The 16,400-nt window shown below is 34.8% G+C and overlaps 1 protein-coding gene across 2 annotated transcripts in view; it reads left to right on the plus strand.

Moving 5' to 3' along the window:
• Positions 1-15,220, plus strand: part of LOC144967456 (uncharacterized) — a 119,921-nt gene extending 104,701 nt beyond the window's left edge. For both annotated transcript variants that reach the window (XM_078904733.1, XM_078904734.1), the window contains exons 5-6: positions 12,387-12,542; positions 13,503-15,220. In XM_078904733.1, coding sequence (XP_078760859.1) covers positions 12,387-12,542; positions 13,503-13,574 — 228 coding nt within the window. In that variant the 3' untranslated portion in view covers positions 13,575-15,220. The remainder of the gene's footprint in view (positions 1-12,386; positions 12,543-13,502) is intronic.
• The last annotated feature ends 1,180 nt before the right edge of the window (positions 15,221-16,400 follow it).

Raw genomic sequence — 16,400 nt, forward strand, 5'->3', positions numbered from 1 at the left:
TTTATTCTCTATTGTCTTCTGGCACTTTTCTACTCACTTCATATCTTGTTGTTACCAACATAAGTGCCTGCTCCACTCACTTTTCTGAATTAAAAATTCACCCCATACACCGGAGCATACTCAATGTCTCAATCGTTTCTATGTTATATGTTTGTGATGAGAATATTGGCTATTAAGCTTAACTGCTGGTCAAAATTACTTCGCGATGGTGGCGAACGAATCGGCGATCTCAAGAAGTGGGTGAGAGAGGGATCTAGAAATGACTTTGGGTTTGAAACGAATATTTTGTGTTCGTGGATAGCTCACACGGTAGAGCCACGCTCTCACCTGCCAGGCGGAGTTGTCGTACCAATAAAGTCGCAGGTTCAAACCCCACCACCGCCGCGAAAAAAATTTTTATTCTCTATTGTCTTCTGGCACTTTTCTACTCACTTCATATCTTGTAATTCAGGATAATGATCTGCACCTAGGCTCTATCTCCATACGATCAAATTAATAAATTAATAGTTCTATATTTTACTATGTATTGTCAAGGGTGTAACAAAATTACCCCTGACGTACGAATAAGGATACTTTTTTTTATTTTACTATATATTATTGCCATGGGGTAACAACGGGGCCCCCGACGTACGATTAAGGGGTAAAAACACGACGTAGGATTAGGGTTAAGGAGCAGGCACCAGTGTAAGATAAAGAACTGAACAAGTGTGTATGAAAGGTGCCAGAAAAAGCAAGAAAGAAAAATACAAGAAAAAAAAACAACATCCCAAACAATCAGTCGACCTCGACTGGAGATCGAACCTCAGACCTTCTGATTACCATTATCGGTCAGACTCATGCTACCAAGTCAAGATCAGCACGATGCTGAAAATTTGAAACTATAGTCAAAAATATAAAAATTTAGATTAACTTTTTCTAGTTTTTTTTTTTTTTTAATAAATAAATAACTTGAGCTTTTCTATATCGCAATATCCACTAAACGTGCTTAAAGTGCCTTACAAGGGGTCCCTAACCAACAGCAGCATTAGGCGATATTACAATTTATTCCGACAGAGACAACGCTGTTAACGGCCAGGTACTCATTTTACACCTGTGTTTGGTGAGAGAATCGGATCGGAAGGTCCTGGGTTCAAGCCTCGCTCGCTCGGCGCATAGTTGAGTCATTGGAAAAGGCTCTTTACTTACATTCTCTCAACGTACTCAAGTGTAAAATGAGTACCCAGCCGTCACAGCGTTGTCTCTGTCCGAAAAAAATTGTAATATCGCCTAAACAGGGGTCTTGTTTCGATCTACATTTGTACGTGTTGCTGTTGGTCAGGGACCCCTTGCAAAACGCTTTGAGCACATTGAGTGGATATTTCCCTATATAAAAGCCCAAGTTTGTTTGTTTTGTTTTGTTATTTGGGGTTTTTTTTGTTGTTGTTGTTGTTGCTTTTTTTAAAAAATTCATATTTCGTGTATTAGATTTTCCAGTCCACAGCTTCGAGCAGCTTAGTAGATCACTTTCAGTCATGATTCGTGCCATTTGTCTCTTCTTGTAATGAGGTCCTTGGGACATAGTTTAGATGGGAGATTAATGGCATCTGTTTGAAATGGTTCTTTTCATGAATTCTGATAGTCTCTTGTCGACATACCGAAGTCAATCAATTAGGAAATTAAGGAGCAGGCACCGGTGTAAGATAAAGAACTGAACAAGTGTGTATGAAAGGTGCCAGACAAAGCAAGAAAGAAAAATACAAGAAAAAAACCATCCGAAAAAATCAGTCGACCTCGATTGATTACCGGTCAGACGTGGTACCATTACACCACAGGGGCTCTGTGGTGAAATGGTAGCACGTCTGACCGGATATCGGAAGGTCTTAGGTTCGATCCCCAATCGAGGTATACTGATTTTTTGGGATGGTTTTTTTTTTCTTGTATTTTTTTTCTTGCTTTGTCTGGCACCTTTCATACACACTTGTTCAGTTCTTTATCAATGAATTGGTCGTGACCTTCAATAGAGGCGGGGACGGCTTGAAAACGTCAGAGAAATAAGTCAACGATTTTTGTACTTTGTCGGTTTGTTTTTTTCATACCTAGATACGGGTTTCTAGAAAATTGTTCAATTTCACACAATGTTAATTTGAACGTTTTTTCTTATATTTTAAAAGTTCAATTTTGTAATTATTATTATCAATATCATTATTATTATTATTATTATTATTATTATTATTATTATTATTATTAGTAGTAGTAGTAGTAGTAGTAGTAGTAGTAGTAGTAGTAGTAGTAGTAGAGTAGTAGTAGTAGGTAGTAGTAGTAGTAGTAGTAGTAGTAGTAGTAGTAGTAGTAGTAGTAGTAGTAGCAGCAGTAGTAGTAGTAGTAGTAGTAGTAGTAGTAGTAGTAGTAGTAGTAGTAGTAGTAGTAGTATCATTATTATTATTATCAATTAGTTCTCTCTAATCTATTATAACATGAAAACCAATTCGTGATGTGTAAATGTGAGCATAGCCTAAAATGACACAATGAAATCATATTAGTTCTAAATTTAGATCCTACAGAGAGTGTTCTCCCTTAGCCTGGCATGGCTTTCCTTGGGATGAGGAATACCTCGGCAATTATGACTGTCCTTTCAAACCCACATAAATCGGAATTAACTTGAGACTGCATTGGGCCTGTTGGCATTGGGATAGGGGGGGGGGAGAGAGAGAGAGAGAGAGAGAGAGAGAGAGAGAGAGAGAGAGAGAGAGCTGAATTAACCACTTAAAAGCCATACTCTGGAAAAACGTGTATTTAAAAGTGTGGCCAGAAAACTCGTCCTTCAAATATCGACCGATTTAAATGACCCACATCAATGTTAAATCAGGCCCATAATTGGGTACGGATATCAGACCTGTATATATGCACACGTCGATTCTCCTCAATCAACCATGAAATCTAAACCAGTTCATATTCCGACTATAAATTCTATCTTTTTTTTTAAAAGAAACTTAACCGTCCGGACAGAAAATATTTTCGAGATCGCGGGTCGTATATATCTAGATAACTATACGAATTGATAATAGTGAGAAATATTTTTTTATGTGTTCTCTCTGGATACTGTCGAAAAAAAAACATAGATGTGAGGAAAGGCATTTTAACGAGACCTGGAACCGTTAAGTTTTTTATTGTTGGATTTATTGGTTAAAATCTCCAAAACTGTTAATTATTACATTTTCGTGATGTAGATTAAATCTCTCTCTCTCTCTCTCTCTCTCTCTCTCTCTCTCTCTCTCTCTCTCTCTCTCTCTCTCTCTCTCTCACTCACTCACTCACTCACTCTCTATATATATATATCTATCTATCTCTCTTTCTTTCTTTCTTTCTTTCTTTCTTTCTTTCTTTCTCTCTCTTTCTCTCTTCTTTGTCTCTCTCCTCCAAAATACCAAAACATGGAACGCTTGGGGCTCAAAACCCTTCTTCAACCAACAACAACAACAATTATATATATATATATATATATATATATATATATATATATATATATATATATATATATATATATATATTACTTTTTTTTTTTTAACAGATCATAATCTTAATGTGGTTCGTCATTTTCACTTCAAAGCAGAGATCGGTTTGTAAATCGCTAAAAAACAAATCGGATAAGTGAGAGTGAGAGGAATGGTTTGACAACTATTTGAATAGCAGCGCAGTGCATTAAAGGTGGCACGTTGGTGGGTGGCTCCAGGGTATTTCTTCCATCATTGGAAAAGCCCATTATATTGTTTTTTTTTTATTTTACCACACATTAACGCATTGGATGTGTCAATAACATTTGCATTGAAGAATTTTTAGCATTTCCCTCTTAAAACATTCAGCAGCAACAGAAGCAGCAGCACTCTAATTCTTAAGTCTACTAAGATAAATCAATGTTTACAATATTATATCGTGTTGTTTCCTGGTGTCTCCCTGTCAGAGAACAATGTTCATAATTGTGTATCGATGTTACGAAAAGTTTTTCATTCTAGATAATGTTGACTTTTCTGTTCATGACGTCACATAGAGCTGTTATGATGACAGGTGTACCAGCACAACATGACATCTATAGAAAATACGAGAGATGGGGAGGTGGGGGCGGGGGAGGGGGAGGGGGAGGGGGTATTATATCCTCGTTAAATTTGCTTGATTTTTTTATATTAAAAATTCAAACCAAATATGTATCTACCTTTTCCCAAACTGTTAACAAATGAATAACATAGGATATTGTCAACAGAAATGAGTAGAGAATAAAAAAAAGAAGAGGTAAAGTTAATAAAATAAAGTAAACATTGAATTCAATACAAACTGTAACATTTTGGATGGTATTGATTTGATCCTTTGTTTGGAGACAAACGGTTTATATCCTTCTTCCATGATATATCATATATATTTATATTGCTTTATTCCACGTTTCCTTTATCCCTTTGTCTACACAATGGTGTCTTTAACCAGTAAACTGCTGTTCTCTGGAAAAACTCGTGCTTAAAAATTAGGCCAGAAAACTCGTCCTTCAATAAATATCGATTTAAATTACTCTCATCTTGGCAAAAACTCTCAAACCTGGGACTTCGCGAGTTTTTAGTTTTTATGGGTTTTTTTTTTAGTTTCAGCGTGGCTTTAGGCTCAGCGGTACGGTCTTTGCTTAGTACCCGAAAGGTACCGAGTTCGATCAGCAGCTGCTGCTCTGTGTGGCCTGGCCTTAGCTCAATTTGTGGCGCTACTCTGCGGCAGACGCCTGGGTTATTCCAGTCTTCCCAATGGGATGAATAAAGGGAATATTTATATATATATAATTTTATTTTTTCCCTTGTACATCAGTTTACTGGTTAATTATGACGTTTCGCCTCTCCACTGGACTCTAAATAACAATGTGAAATTGAATGTAAGCTTCAATTTAATCTACGAAAACAGATCAAATGAACGTTTCGGATTTCCCCTTTATCAACAAAACAGGATGAATGAAACGCTACAAACGAATGAGATATTGTGGTTTTGGCGTTGTTAAGATGAAATAAACAAAAACATTGATGGGCAGGAAATAGTGTGCTCCTTTGAAAGGAAGCACGATTTACAATAGAATCACGCTGGACTCTATGAAATAAAAGTCTGTTTTCTTACTCATTTCTCATGTTTATTTTTTTTTTCACGAAAAGAACATGTTCTTGCAATGGTTAGAAGATTGACTTTTTAAGACAATTAGATTTTTTTTTCTGTAGTTTGAAGGTGTCCAAGTATTTCGAATTTATTCTGGGCTGATATTGCAATGACTAGTTGTAGGTCATTTGTTAGAACTTAGAAAGTCTGGTTCGAATTTTAGCTACATCTTGAATAACAATAATAATAATAATAATAATAATAATAATAATAATAATAATAAGAAGAAGAAGAAGAAGAAGAAGAAGAGAGGAAAATAATAATAATAATAATAATAATAAATAATAATAATAATAATAATAATAATAATATAATAATAATAATAATAATAATAATAATAATAATAATAATAAAAATAATAATAATAATAATAATAATAATAATAATAATAACAATAATAATAATAATAATAATAATAATAATAATAATAATAATGATAATAATAATCAAATTTATTTATTGCGCCCAATCCTCCATACAATAAAGTTCTAGGCGCATAACAACAACATCAATCCATTCAAATCTCTCTCTCTCTCTCTCTCTCTCTCTCTCTCTCTCTCTCTCTCTCTATCATACACACACACTATACACACACACACACACACACATATATATATATATATATATATATATATATATATAATATATATATATTATTATATATGTGTGTGTGCTGTGTGTGTGTGTATATGTGTATACTTCTCTCCCTTCCTGTGTGTTGGTGACTATTGAGTCATATTCATTGCACCATTCTATTAACTGTTTCCCTCATAATATCATCGCCTTGATTATAAGGGATAACAATTTTATCAAGTCTTTGTTTCCCATATGGGTGTAGGAAAACGATATATAAACAGTGTGTATGAAAAGTGCTTTTTTTTGTTGTTTTTATTTTTTTTTATTTTTTTGGGGGGATACTATGTGCCATCACTAGACCGCAAGCTGAAACAGTCATCTTTAAAAAAATGCCATAGATAGGGAACTGTACTTTTTAAAACATGATTTTGATTGCTAAAGATAATTTGTGATGATGGTTAATATGTCTCTGCGTGTGTCTGTGTGTGTATGTGTTTGTGTGTGTGTGTGTGTGTGTGTGTGTAATCAGGATTGATGAAATTTTTCTTTTCTTTGGGAGGGGGGGTGTGTGTGTGTGTGTGTGTGTGTGTGTGTGTGTGTGTTTGTTTTTGGTTTTTTTTGCTTTCTTTCTTATCTTTGTTTTTTGTTTTTTTTTTGGTTTTGTTTTTTCTTGTTTTTTTTTCGTTTTTTTTTATAAGTAACCAAACTAGACACCCTTTATTTAATCTCATATCGCTTTGTAATGCCATTTGTAATTGTGTCTGATTTGAATCTCGATGCTTCAAGGTCTCAGTCGTGAAACGCGCGGTGTTAGCAATTTGATTCTGTTGGGTAGAACAAGTTCGACAAAGATCTCAAGAATTTCAGTACGGTATTGTTGCTGAATTTATTTGGGAAAATTTTCTTTTGTTTTTGATTATCATTAATTCAACACTCTTTTTAAAAATAATAAAACCGAGATCTCCAAGAAACTTTGTGCATAATGATTCTTAAAATTGTCACATGTCCACGAGATGTTAAAACTCGGCGTATTTGATTATTATCATCATTTTTCTGACCTCTTAAATTTTCAGCATAGAATCATATTCATAAAAAAATGCAATACAATTCTACACACATTTTTTTTTTAAATCAATAAATTAAACATAAATAAAAAATAATTCATACCTAGACGTCTAATTTTTATCGAGATTGGCGTAAAAAATATTTGAAAGCCTCAAAATGACAAACCACACCCATTTGTAAAAGTTTTCGAGTAGCAATTAACGAACCAGTTCCAAAATAGAAAGTGCTTTTGAAGAATGAACAATGCAGGCATCCACACACATTTTCACGCCTCCATTATTGTGTGACGAGCTTATTCAGGCCGACTTGAGATCTTTGTTTACATTTGGAGGGAATATATTTGTATGACTAAGTATAACTACATTAGAGCACGCGATTTGAAACGTAATTTACACTCATTAACTTACTCAACATTGAACTCCCCAAAAATCCACGTCCTAGACTAGACCAAACATTTGCAATGTCACTGTTTACAGTTACCAAAACGATATTATTATTCCACCCTCTCATTGGAAAACCCTATCATTTCTTAGTAAATTATACGTAATTGTTGAATAATGCTTTGAACGCGTTGAATAAAAATTTATTCAACGAATGTAGAATATTTTCGCACATTTTATTGGTGTGAAATTAGGTGTAAAAGACAGCTGATTTGTAACTATAAATAAACTTTTGGTGGACATGAATACAAACCCAACGTTTTTAGTTTTGGGTCATATTGTCATTCAAGCAGAAGGAGAAAGATACAAATTATTATGAATAGAAATACAAATACTATACCATTTGGTTACAAAATATACAACAATCTTACTTGGAGGGGTAGAATAAACGTGTTCTTTCGTTTCTTTGTATTTATTTGTATCGTACAATAATATCGCAAGCTCGTTGTGTTATTGGGCACGATAAAAATAACTCGGTTTAATAAATACAAAGAGATGAAAGAATCGTATACTAAGCTGCTAGAAGCTGTGGACTGGAAAAAGTAATAAACAAAAATGAATATAACAGCTTTAAAAAAAAAACAATGAAAACATAAATACATGACTTAAAAATCAGATCGACGACTGTTGTTATCTGAAGAAGGGTTTTGAGGCCGAAATGTTCTGTGTTTGGTATTTTGTTCTTTTTTGAAGCTGTTAAATTCAGTTTTGTTTATTACTGTTTACAGTTACCAGCAGTCGATCAATTAAATACAATTGAGGCTTTGGGCCAAATCTTTGGATCTATCAATCTGTTGCAAAGCCTTGGGTTTTTCTCTATTTATATCTTTTTTCAAAATTCTGGTTCAATGCTGTGCTTTATTTAGCTCTATGGGTGGCCATGTGGCAATGTGTTACTTCTAAAAGTAGCTCGGGGAGTGGTGGAGAGCTCAGACAGTAGAGTCACGCACTCCCAGGCCAGGCCCCTCTCCCCCTTACCACCCCCCCCCCCCCCCCCCCATCCCTTCCCACGAAATTTTCATTCTCTATTTGTCTTCGCACACTTTCCTACTCACTTCATTTCTTGTTCTCACCAGAAACTGTATCTTTAAATAAAGGTGAACTTATAACGTAACCATCTGACGCTGAGGCTCCCATTGTCAACGACCTAAAATAAATATAGATCTACTTCTTTAATCATTTCACGGCCATAATCTGAAAAGACGCGTATTTCAAATTTTGGCTTTATTCCACTTTTCCTTTAACTCTTTGTCTACACAATGGTATCTTTAATCAGTAAACTGTTGGTCTCTGGAAAAACTCGTGTTTAAAAATTTGGCCAGAAAACTCGTCCTTCAATAAATATCGATCGATTTAAATACTGGGGCTTCGCGAGATCCCAGGTTTGAAAGTTTTTGGTAAGATGCTTTATCCTCCTCGGGCCTTGGGGTACATAGGGCATCCACCAGACATCTCCGTTTTTCGCAGTCGGCTTCTTTTGCGGTGGCTGTAATCCATGACAGGCCTGCTTCCTATATTTCTTTTTCCATGTTTCTCTTCCCATCTGCTGTCCAGTACAGGGCAGGGCTGTCTTGGGAAGTGACCCTTTTTCCATTCTGGCCACATGACCCAGCCAACGCCATCTCTTCTTTTTTTATTTGGTTTTCTATGCTAGTGCATTCAGCTTTCTTTAATAGATCCACTGCTTGTATTTTTGCAGGCCAAAATATGTTGAAAATTGTTTTTAGACATTTGTTTTGAAAATTTTCTTGCTTCTGTATAATGGAGGATGTCATTGTCCAGCTTTCACATCCGATAATATGAGGGTCATTTAACTCTTTCAGCGCCATTGACCGCACTATGCGCCCAGAATCTGTTCTACTGGCCAATGACCACACAGTGCGGCCGGTCTTGAAAGGAAAAAATAATAATGTAATCCAATCCTACTTCCTACAAAAGTACTGTAGATTGAACCAATGGTATCATTTCTTTCATCAGAACATTCAATTGGCCCTAGGGGGTATTTTAATTGAGATTTTGCGCCGAATTCGAATGTCGCTTTGTCTTAGCTTATCATTTTCATGCTGCCTCGATCAGGTGTCAGCAATTTTGTGACGGAAATGCGAATATAGCCTCAGCGCTTCGTTTTGTTTTCCGGAGAACGACAGTCCGTGTTGCCTTGGTACCGCGTCAGATTGGGAAGCGGGCATTGGTGTGTGAGCTTTTATATAGAGCATATCCACTCAACGTGCTCAAGCAGCTTTACAAAGGGTCCCTGACCAACAGCAACACGTAACAAATAGAACGACACATGACGCCTGAGGCAATATTACATTTTATTAGACTGCGGCAACGCTGTTAATAGCCAGGTACTCATTTTACACATGAGTAAGGTGGGATAATGTGAGTAAAGAGTCTTTTCCAAGGACTCAACTATGCGCCGAGTGAGACTCGAACCTATGACCTTCCGATCCGAAAGCGAGTGTTATACCACTAGACCACATAGCCGCACAATGGTGCAATAGTAAATCTGAAAAGGTGTTTATCATAAGTATAATGGGCAAAGTAGAAATAAATAGATTTTTTAAAATATCATCCCCAAACATCAGCCTTTTTTTTTTTACCTTTTTTCTTTCTGCTTAGTTTACGTGTACATTTCTTAAAGGAAAAACCCCGAAATGTCAACAATATTATTTTCTATATCAAAATAAAGGGAGTAAAAATGACTCTTATAAAAAAAGATACAAAACAACGAAAACAACGTTTCGGTCTTTGGTCTATAATGCTGATTGAAGCGTTGGTCAAAACGATGAAACGTCATGCTTCAATAAATAACCTAAGGCAACTAATAGTTTCTGGTTTTGCTAGAAACTATATAACATATGTCCTTTTCTTACGATTGTTGTATTTTTTGTGTGGTTATTAATGGTATCAGTTTATTTTTTGGTTCCATTTACCATTTTTTCCACTTTCATGTATCTATGTTGTCAGAAAATTGTTGATTTATTGGCGAAAGCCTAAGATTGAATTAACTTAAACTTAAACTTATTTACCTGAAGAAGGCCTTGCCTATAAATTGTTGGTGTTTTTACGTTCATGAGAGTTGTTTTACCCTTAGCCCTAAGGCAGCGTTCAATAGAACTTAAATTATTATCAATGTGATAACTCTCGATCTGAAGGGCTTCACCAACCTAACAATCCAAGAGCTGTTTGAAAAAGCAAGAGACAGGGAGGAATGGAGAGAGGTAATTCATGCAGTATCCGAAGCCTGGACCAGGCATGGAACTTAGAAGAAGAAGAACTCTCGATCTAGACGCAAATCACTTTTTTTCATTCCGATAGTTCAGTTTGATCCCTCGAGACAAACATAAACACACACACACACACACACACACACACACACACACAATGAAAGCTGCAACACTATACGATTCCTACACTCTCGCTTTTTGGAATTCCGGACGTGTTCCCAACCGCTGCACGAGCTTGCGAGTGCGCATTGAGAATAAAGTTCCAATTCCAAAACGCAAGAGTTTAAGAAATCGTTTATTCTACCCCTCAACTGATTCTAATTTCGTCATCTTTGAATAAAAGATATGTTCACAAACCACTTAAATAATACTCTTTTAAAAAAATAAACTGGATTTTAGTGAAATTCATGCTTGATAATCTGACGCCACTAATTATTATTGTAATCATTATATCATTACGCGTTACTTTTAAGGAGAGGGATAGAATAATAAACATAAATTCTCGTATTCTCGCGGTTTTGGGTGGGAATTTCGGACCTTTTCCCAATCGCTGACCGAATTTTGTGAGTGCGCCAAGAGAACAAAGTTCGGATTATAAAACGAGAAAGTGCACGAAATCTTTTATTCTACTCCTCTGATTAATTTGATTTGGTTTTCTTAAAATATCTGATCGAAAGATATCGTTATATTTAATTAAAGCTTTTGATGATATCACTTGTCTGTCTCTCTTACTTGGGTCAAATTCAAAGCTTGACAGTTTGACGTCATCTTAAACCGATCACCTTTTGAAGTGAACCAGGTGCAAAATTAGTGATTTTCAAGTAAAAGTCACATGAAATGTCTTTTTTTGTAATTTTAAATACATTATGTCTGTTGTATTCATGGATACATATAAAATCGGCTGAATTTTCATATTCTGGACTATAAAATCAATTTTTTTAATTGAGCTATTATATAGAGCAATATCCACTAAATGTGCTCAAAGCGCTTTACAAGGGGTCCTTGGCCAACAGCAACATTTAACATTTAGGATGGGACAACGCCTGTTAGACAATGTCACAATTTTTTCGGACAGAGACAACGCTTTTAACGGCCAGGTACTCATTTTAAACCTGAGTACGGTGAGAATTTGAGTAAAGAGCCTTCTACAAGGACTCAACTATGCGACGAGCGAGGCTCGAACCCAGGACCTTCCGATCCGAAAGCGAGTGCCATACCACTAGACCACATAGCCGCAATTTTTAAACATCTACATCACCGCTACTTATCATCAGTTTAAGCCAGTCTGTCACATTTCAATAAAATAGCATCCTGTCCATAGTAGAACAAGCAATTGCTTTGAGAAATTGAGTCTTTAAAAAAAAATTTAAAAAACCAGCAGTAACTTCATCTCCACCGACAACGTGGATGTAAAAGGAGTACAGTGTACAAACACAAATACTTCACTCTATTCTCTTTTCCCGAATCGTAGAACTCGCTCAATATACCTAGCGATACTACTAAGCTGCTAGGAGATGTGGATTGTAAAGAGTAATAAACAAAAATGAATAATATTTAACAGCTTCAAAAAAGTACAAATTACCAAACACGGGACGTTTCGGGCTAAAACCCCTTCTTCGGCTAACAACAACAAAAAACAATAAAGACATAAACACATTACTAAATAAAGATTTTTCTACAGAGAAGACCTACAAAATGTCTCTGTCTTCTATCTGGAATTTAGTAATGTATTTATGTCTTTATTGTTTTGTTTTGTTTTGTTTTTGTGGCTGAAGAAGGGTTTTGAGCCCGAAACCTTCCGTGTTTGGTATTCTATTCTTTTTTTAAGCTCTTATAATATTCATTTTTGTTTATTACTCAATATACCTAACGGTATTATAGTTCGCCTTATACATTTATGAACTCTTCCACTCTTTCGCAGGAAGACAACCTCCCTAGAGAGAAACCGGTCGAACCTATCTTGGAACCACTAGAGAACGGAATGGGAGACGACTTCACTGTCAATGACGTCACAAATGACGAAGCGGATATGACCCCTGATGACATGGAAACAGTTCGGGATATCATTACAGCACTGGTTAGCCAAGCCAGCCTTTTGTATTGTGTCTCGACGCCATACTTTTTTCTGCTTTCACGAATAGTTTTATGTCCGTTCTGTAGAGAACAATGGATGCGATCCCGATGTATAATGCATCTCATTTGGTCGTTACATTACGGTTCTTTTTTTTTTAATATAAATTTATTCTGCTTCATTTCTTTTTTGGTGTATCTATTTCGTTTCGCTTTCAAGATTAATCTTGTTCTATTGTGTTTGTAAATGTCTTCTGTATGTTTTGTTTGGAACATGATTAAGATAATATGTTTTTTGTTTTATTTTTGTTGGCGTTTTGTTTTTGTTTTGTTTTTTACTTTTTGTTTGTTCGTTTAGTTGTTTTGTTTTTTTTTGTTTTATTTTTTGTAGGTTTTTTGGGGTTTGTTTTTTTTTGGGGGGGGGGTTGGTCTTTTTTTTTTTTTTGTTATATACTTTGTTGCTGTTGTTCTTTCTTTGTTTTATTTTTCTATTTGTTTGGTGTTTGTTGTTATTTTGGTTGTTGTGATACAGAAACATGCATACATATATATATATATATATATATATATATATATATATATATATATTATGGTTGTGTATAGAAACATATATAGATTGTAGTTGTGATAGATAGATATATAGATAGATAGATTAGATAGATAGATAGATAGATAGATAGATAGATAGATAGATGGATAGATAGATAGATAGATAGATAGATAGATAGATAGATAGATAGATAGATAGATAGATAGATAGATAGATATAGATAGATAGATAGATAGATAGATAGATAGATAGATAGATAGATAGATAGATAGACAGATGGATAGATTGATAGATAGATAGATAGATTGATTGATTGATTGATTGATTGATTGATAGATGGATAGATGGATAGATACAACAGACAACTGATGGATTCAATCATCTACAAGTTCTAATATTATTTTTATTCCTTTTCAGACACTAAAGCGAGCACTGAGGACTGACGGATTGAGGCATGGGAATATGGACTCTCGAGATGAAATGTTATGACGTCATCATTCGTCAGCCAATCACAAGGCGGGATAATGCGTCATGAGGGAATATTTGCAGCAGTCTGCAAAAGGATTTGGTTCTAATAAATCTGACAGAATGTAATTGACATCACGTGTTATATTTTTCATTCAAATTGTAATTTTTCATTTGCTCACCGTTCTGAAGAGGGAAGTGACCGGCCGTATGCTTGATTTTCCATGTATTGAATTTGTTTGAATTTCTTTGTTTTCTTTTGATACCAGTAAAAAATTATTGATACTAAAATATATTACTATAAAGATAGTTTATCTTGTAAAGTTCATGCTGCGATAATTGCACAATTTACTGTTCTTCTTCAGTCCTCACCCCACAGTGGGTATGGACCACCGTTGAAACTTTTCCATCCTCTTCTATCGTTGGCCAGTCTTTCCATCTCTCCTGCTAGCGCATCCCAGACCTCTCCATCTAGCTCTACCAGAAGGTCTCTCCTCCAGGTTGACCTTGGTCTTTCTTTTTTTTTTTTCTGTTGAGTTTTTTTTAAATGTTAAAAGCGTTTTTTAAAAAAGCGTGCTTACTCGTGAAATATAAGCATTAAAAACATTAAAACATGATAAAACGGTATGTCGGTAATATTCAATTACAGTGAACAAATATGAAATAATATATAACATACAGAAAACAAACAAGGCGAGAATTATTGTTTCGAAAAATATATTGCGCTATAATCACAAAATATGCTTGTTAAATTCATTTTATTTTAGAATAATGCTCTTTTTTTTTTTATCTCTTTATGAGGAGAATTTAAATGATCCGCCGCAAGGATTTAAAAAGTGTAGCAATTAAGGGATGTTAGCAATGTGAACGGGAATGTTTCCATTGCAAAACGATAGGACTAACCCCATCCTAATAAGTCAATTATACTGAAAATCTACAGTCAAACAGCGGGCGCAGTTTGTTGAGCCTAAGACTAAGAATGTGATACTAAATTTTCAATTATCGTTTGAGATTTAGATTCTTAAAAAATCAGATAATTTTTTTTAATGATTATAATTTATATCTTTATTTTACGCCAAACCTCTGTACTCGAAATCCAATTCTACACTTTGACTTAAAATAGTAAAATTGCATTAAAGGGTATCAAAAATAATTTCACCAAGAGATAATAAATATGCTTTGTCTCTGGGAAAAGCAGCAAATTCTGGTCCTTTCGAAAACCCATAAAGATATTACTCAAATACCAGCAGATCATGTGGTTTACCTCTGTATGAACGAGACAGTTAGTTACTTGTCATATTTTGGTTTTGTTAATAATGCTTTATCTCCCTTTGACGCTCAGTGTTCAGGCCAAAATTCCTGACTATTTTGACAGTAACTGTGGCCTCGTTTAACAAAATTCTCAATTTCTCTAGAAGAGCATGTCAACCGGAAGCATTTTTGATAAAAATTTGAGTCAGATTTGTTGTTGTGACCAAAAATACAATCGGGAGAAAAATTCATTCTAAAGTCGATCCATGTCTTACAATCCATTTCTTTTTAAACATGACTCATCTTAAAGTCTATTACGTGGATAAACTCTTTATTTTCTGTGATCAAAATTGAAATTTTTGTGGACGATATTAATCATATAAATTTGAATTTCAAAGGTAAATAAATTATTAAAATTACTCATCTTTTTGTCTCCTTCACTTTAGCAGAGAAGAATAAGAAAAACGATTGACATCAAAAACAAAAGCAATGTGTCTATTCGTACGTATTGATGAAAAAGCTAGAAGTTATTGGTGTGTGATGACGAATAGTTAGTGTTTGTTCGTGGGCACGGGCAAATAACTCAAGACAAATAAAAATGAACTAAAGTCTTGATTTGATTTTTGTTCCAAAGTGTAGAATCTAGAATTCTAATTTCAACTCTGTTAAAATTAATGCATTTTTGGTATTAATTGTTACTGCTTTGCCAGGTAGAACGGCTGGGCTTTTTTATAATATCGTAATATGAAACTCACCTTATCAATACGGTGTTATGTGATTTAGCAGATCAAAATTCAGAGACATTTGTGAGTTTTGGGCTTGGATAATGTGATTGTTTTGTTGCTTCGTTTTGTTTTTATATTGCTTTCTTCTTCTTTTGTTGTTCATTTTTTGTTTGTCTGTTTGCTTGCTTTGTCTTTGCTTTTTTTTTCTTTTTGGGGTGGGGGGGGAGGGGGGTTTCAATTTATTTATTTTTTTAATGAGGACAATAGATATAGTTTCGTGAAATGACAAACCCCAAAATTTCACATTTTTTGATAATCTTACTTACAATCACTATTTGGCATCTTGTTCACATGACATAGTGCCGGTTTGACACGACGTGTCACATATTACTGACGGCGGCTATTTCCATTCAGAGACAGCCGAAACAATCAAGACTCCTCGATCCTGAAGACATTTTTTTCTACAATGATTTAATTAAGGCAAGCAATTTAGAGAATTCATGACATGGTACAATATTGTAGTGTTATAACAAGCATCGTTCTGTAAAACCATTGCGATAAATACTCTCAATGGAATGGTCCAACTAATTTATTTTTTTTATGTTTGCCGTGGTCAAGAGTGGCTTACAATTTCGCGATAAACTTCCCATCGGGTTCCTCGTTGTGTCCCTCTTTGACCTCACTATAACCCCCCCCCCTCTCTCTCTCTCTCTCTCTCTCTCTCTCTCTCTCTCTCTCTCTCCTTCTCTCTCTCACACACACACACACACATACATACATGCATACATACATACATACACACATACATACATACATACATACATACATACATACATACATACATACATACATACATACATACATACATACATAC

This window comes from Berghia stephanieae, chromosome 3, assembly GCF_034508935.2.
Source record: "Berghia stephanieae isolate SIO BIC M18660-M18661 chromosome 3, UCSD_Bste_1.3, whole genome shotgun sequence".
In the NCBI taxonomy this organism is placed as follows: Eukaryota; Metazoa; Mollusca; class Gastropoda; order Nudibranchia; family Aeolidiidae; genus Berghia; species Berghia stephanieae.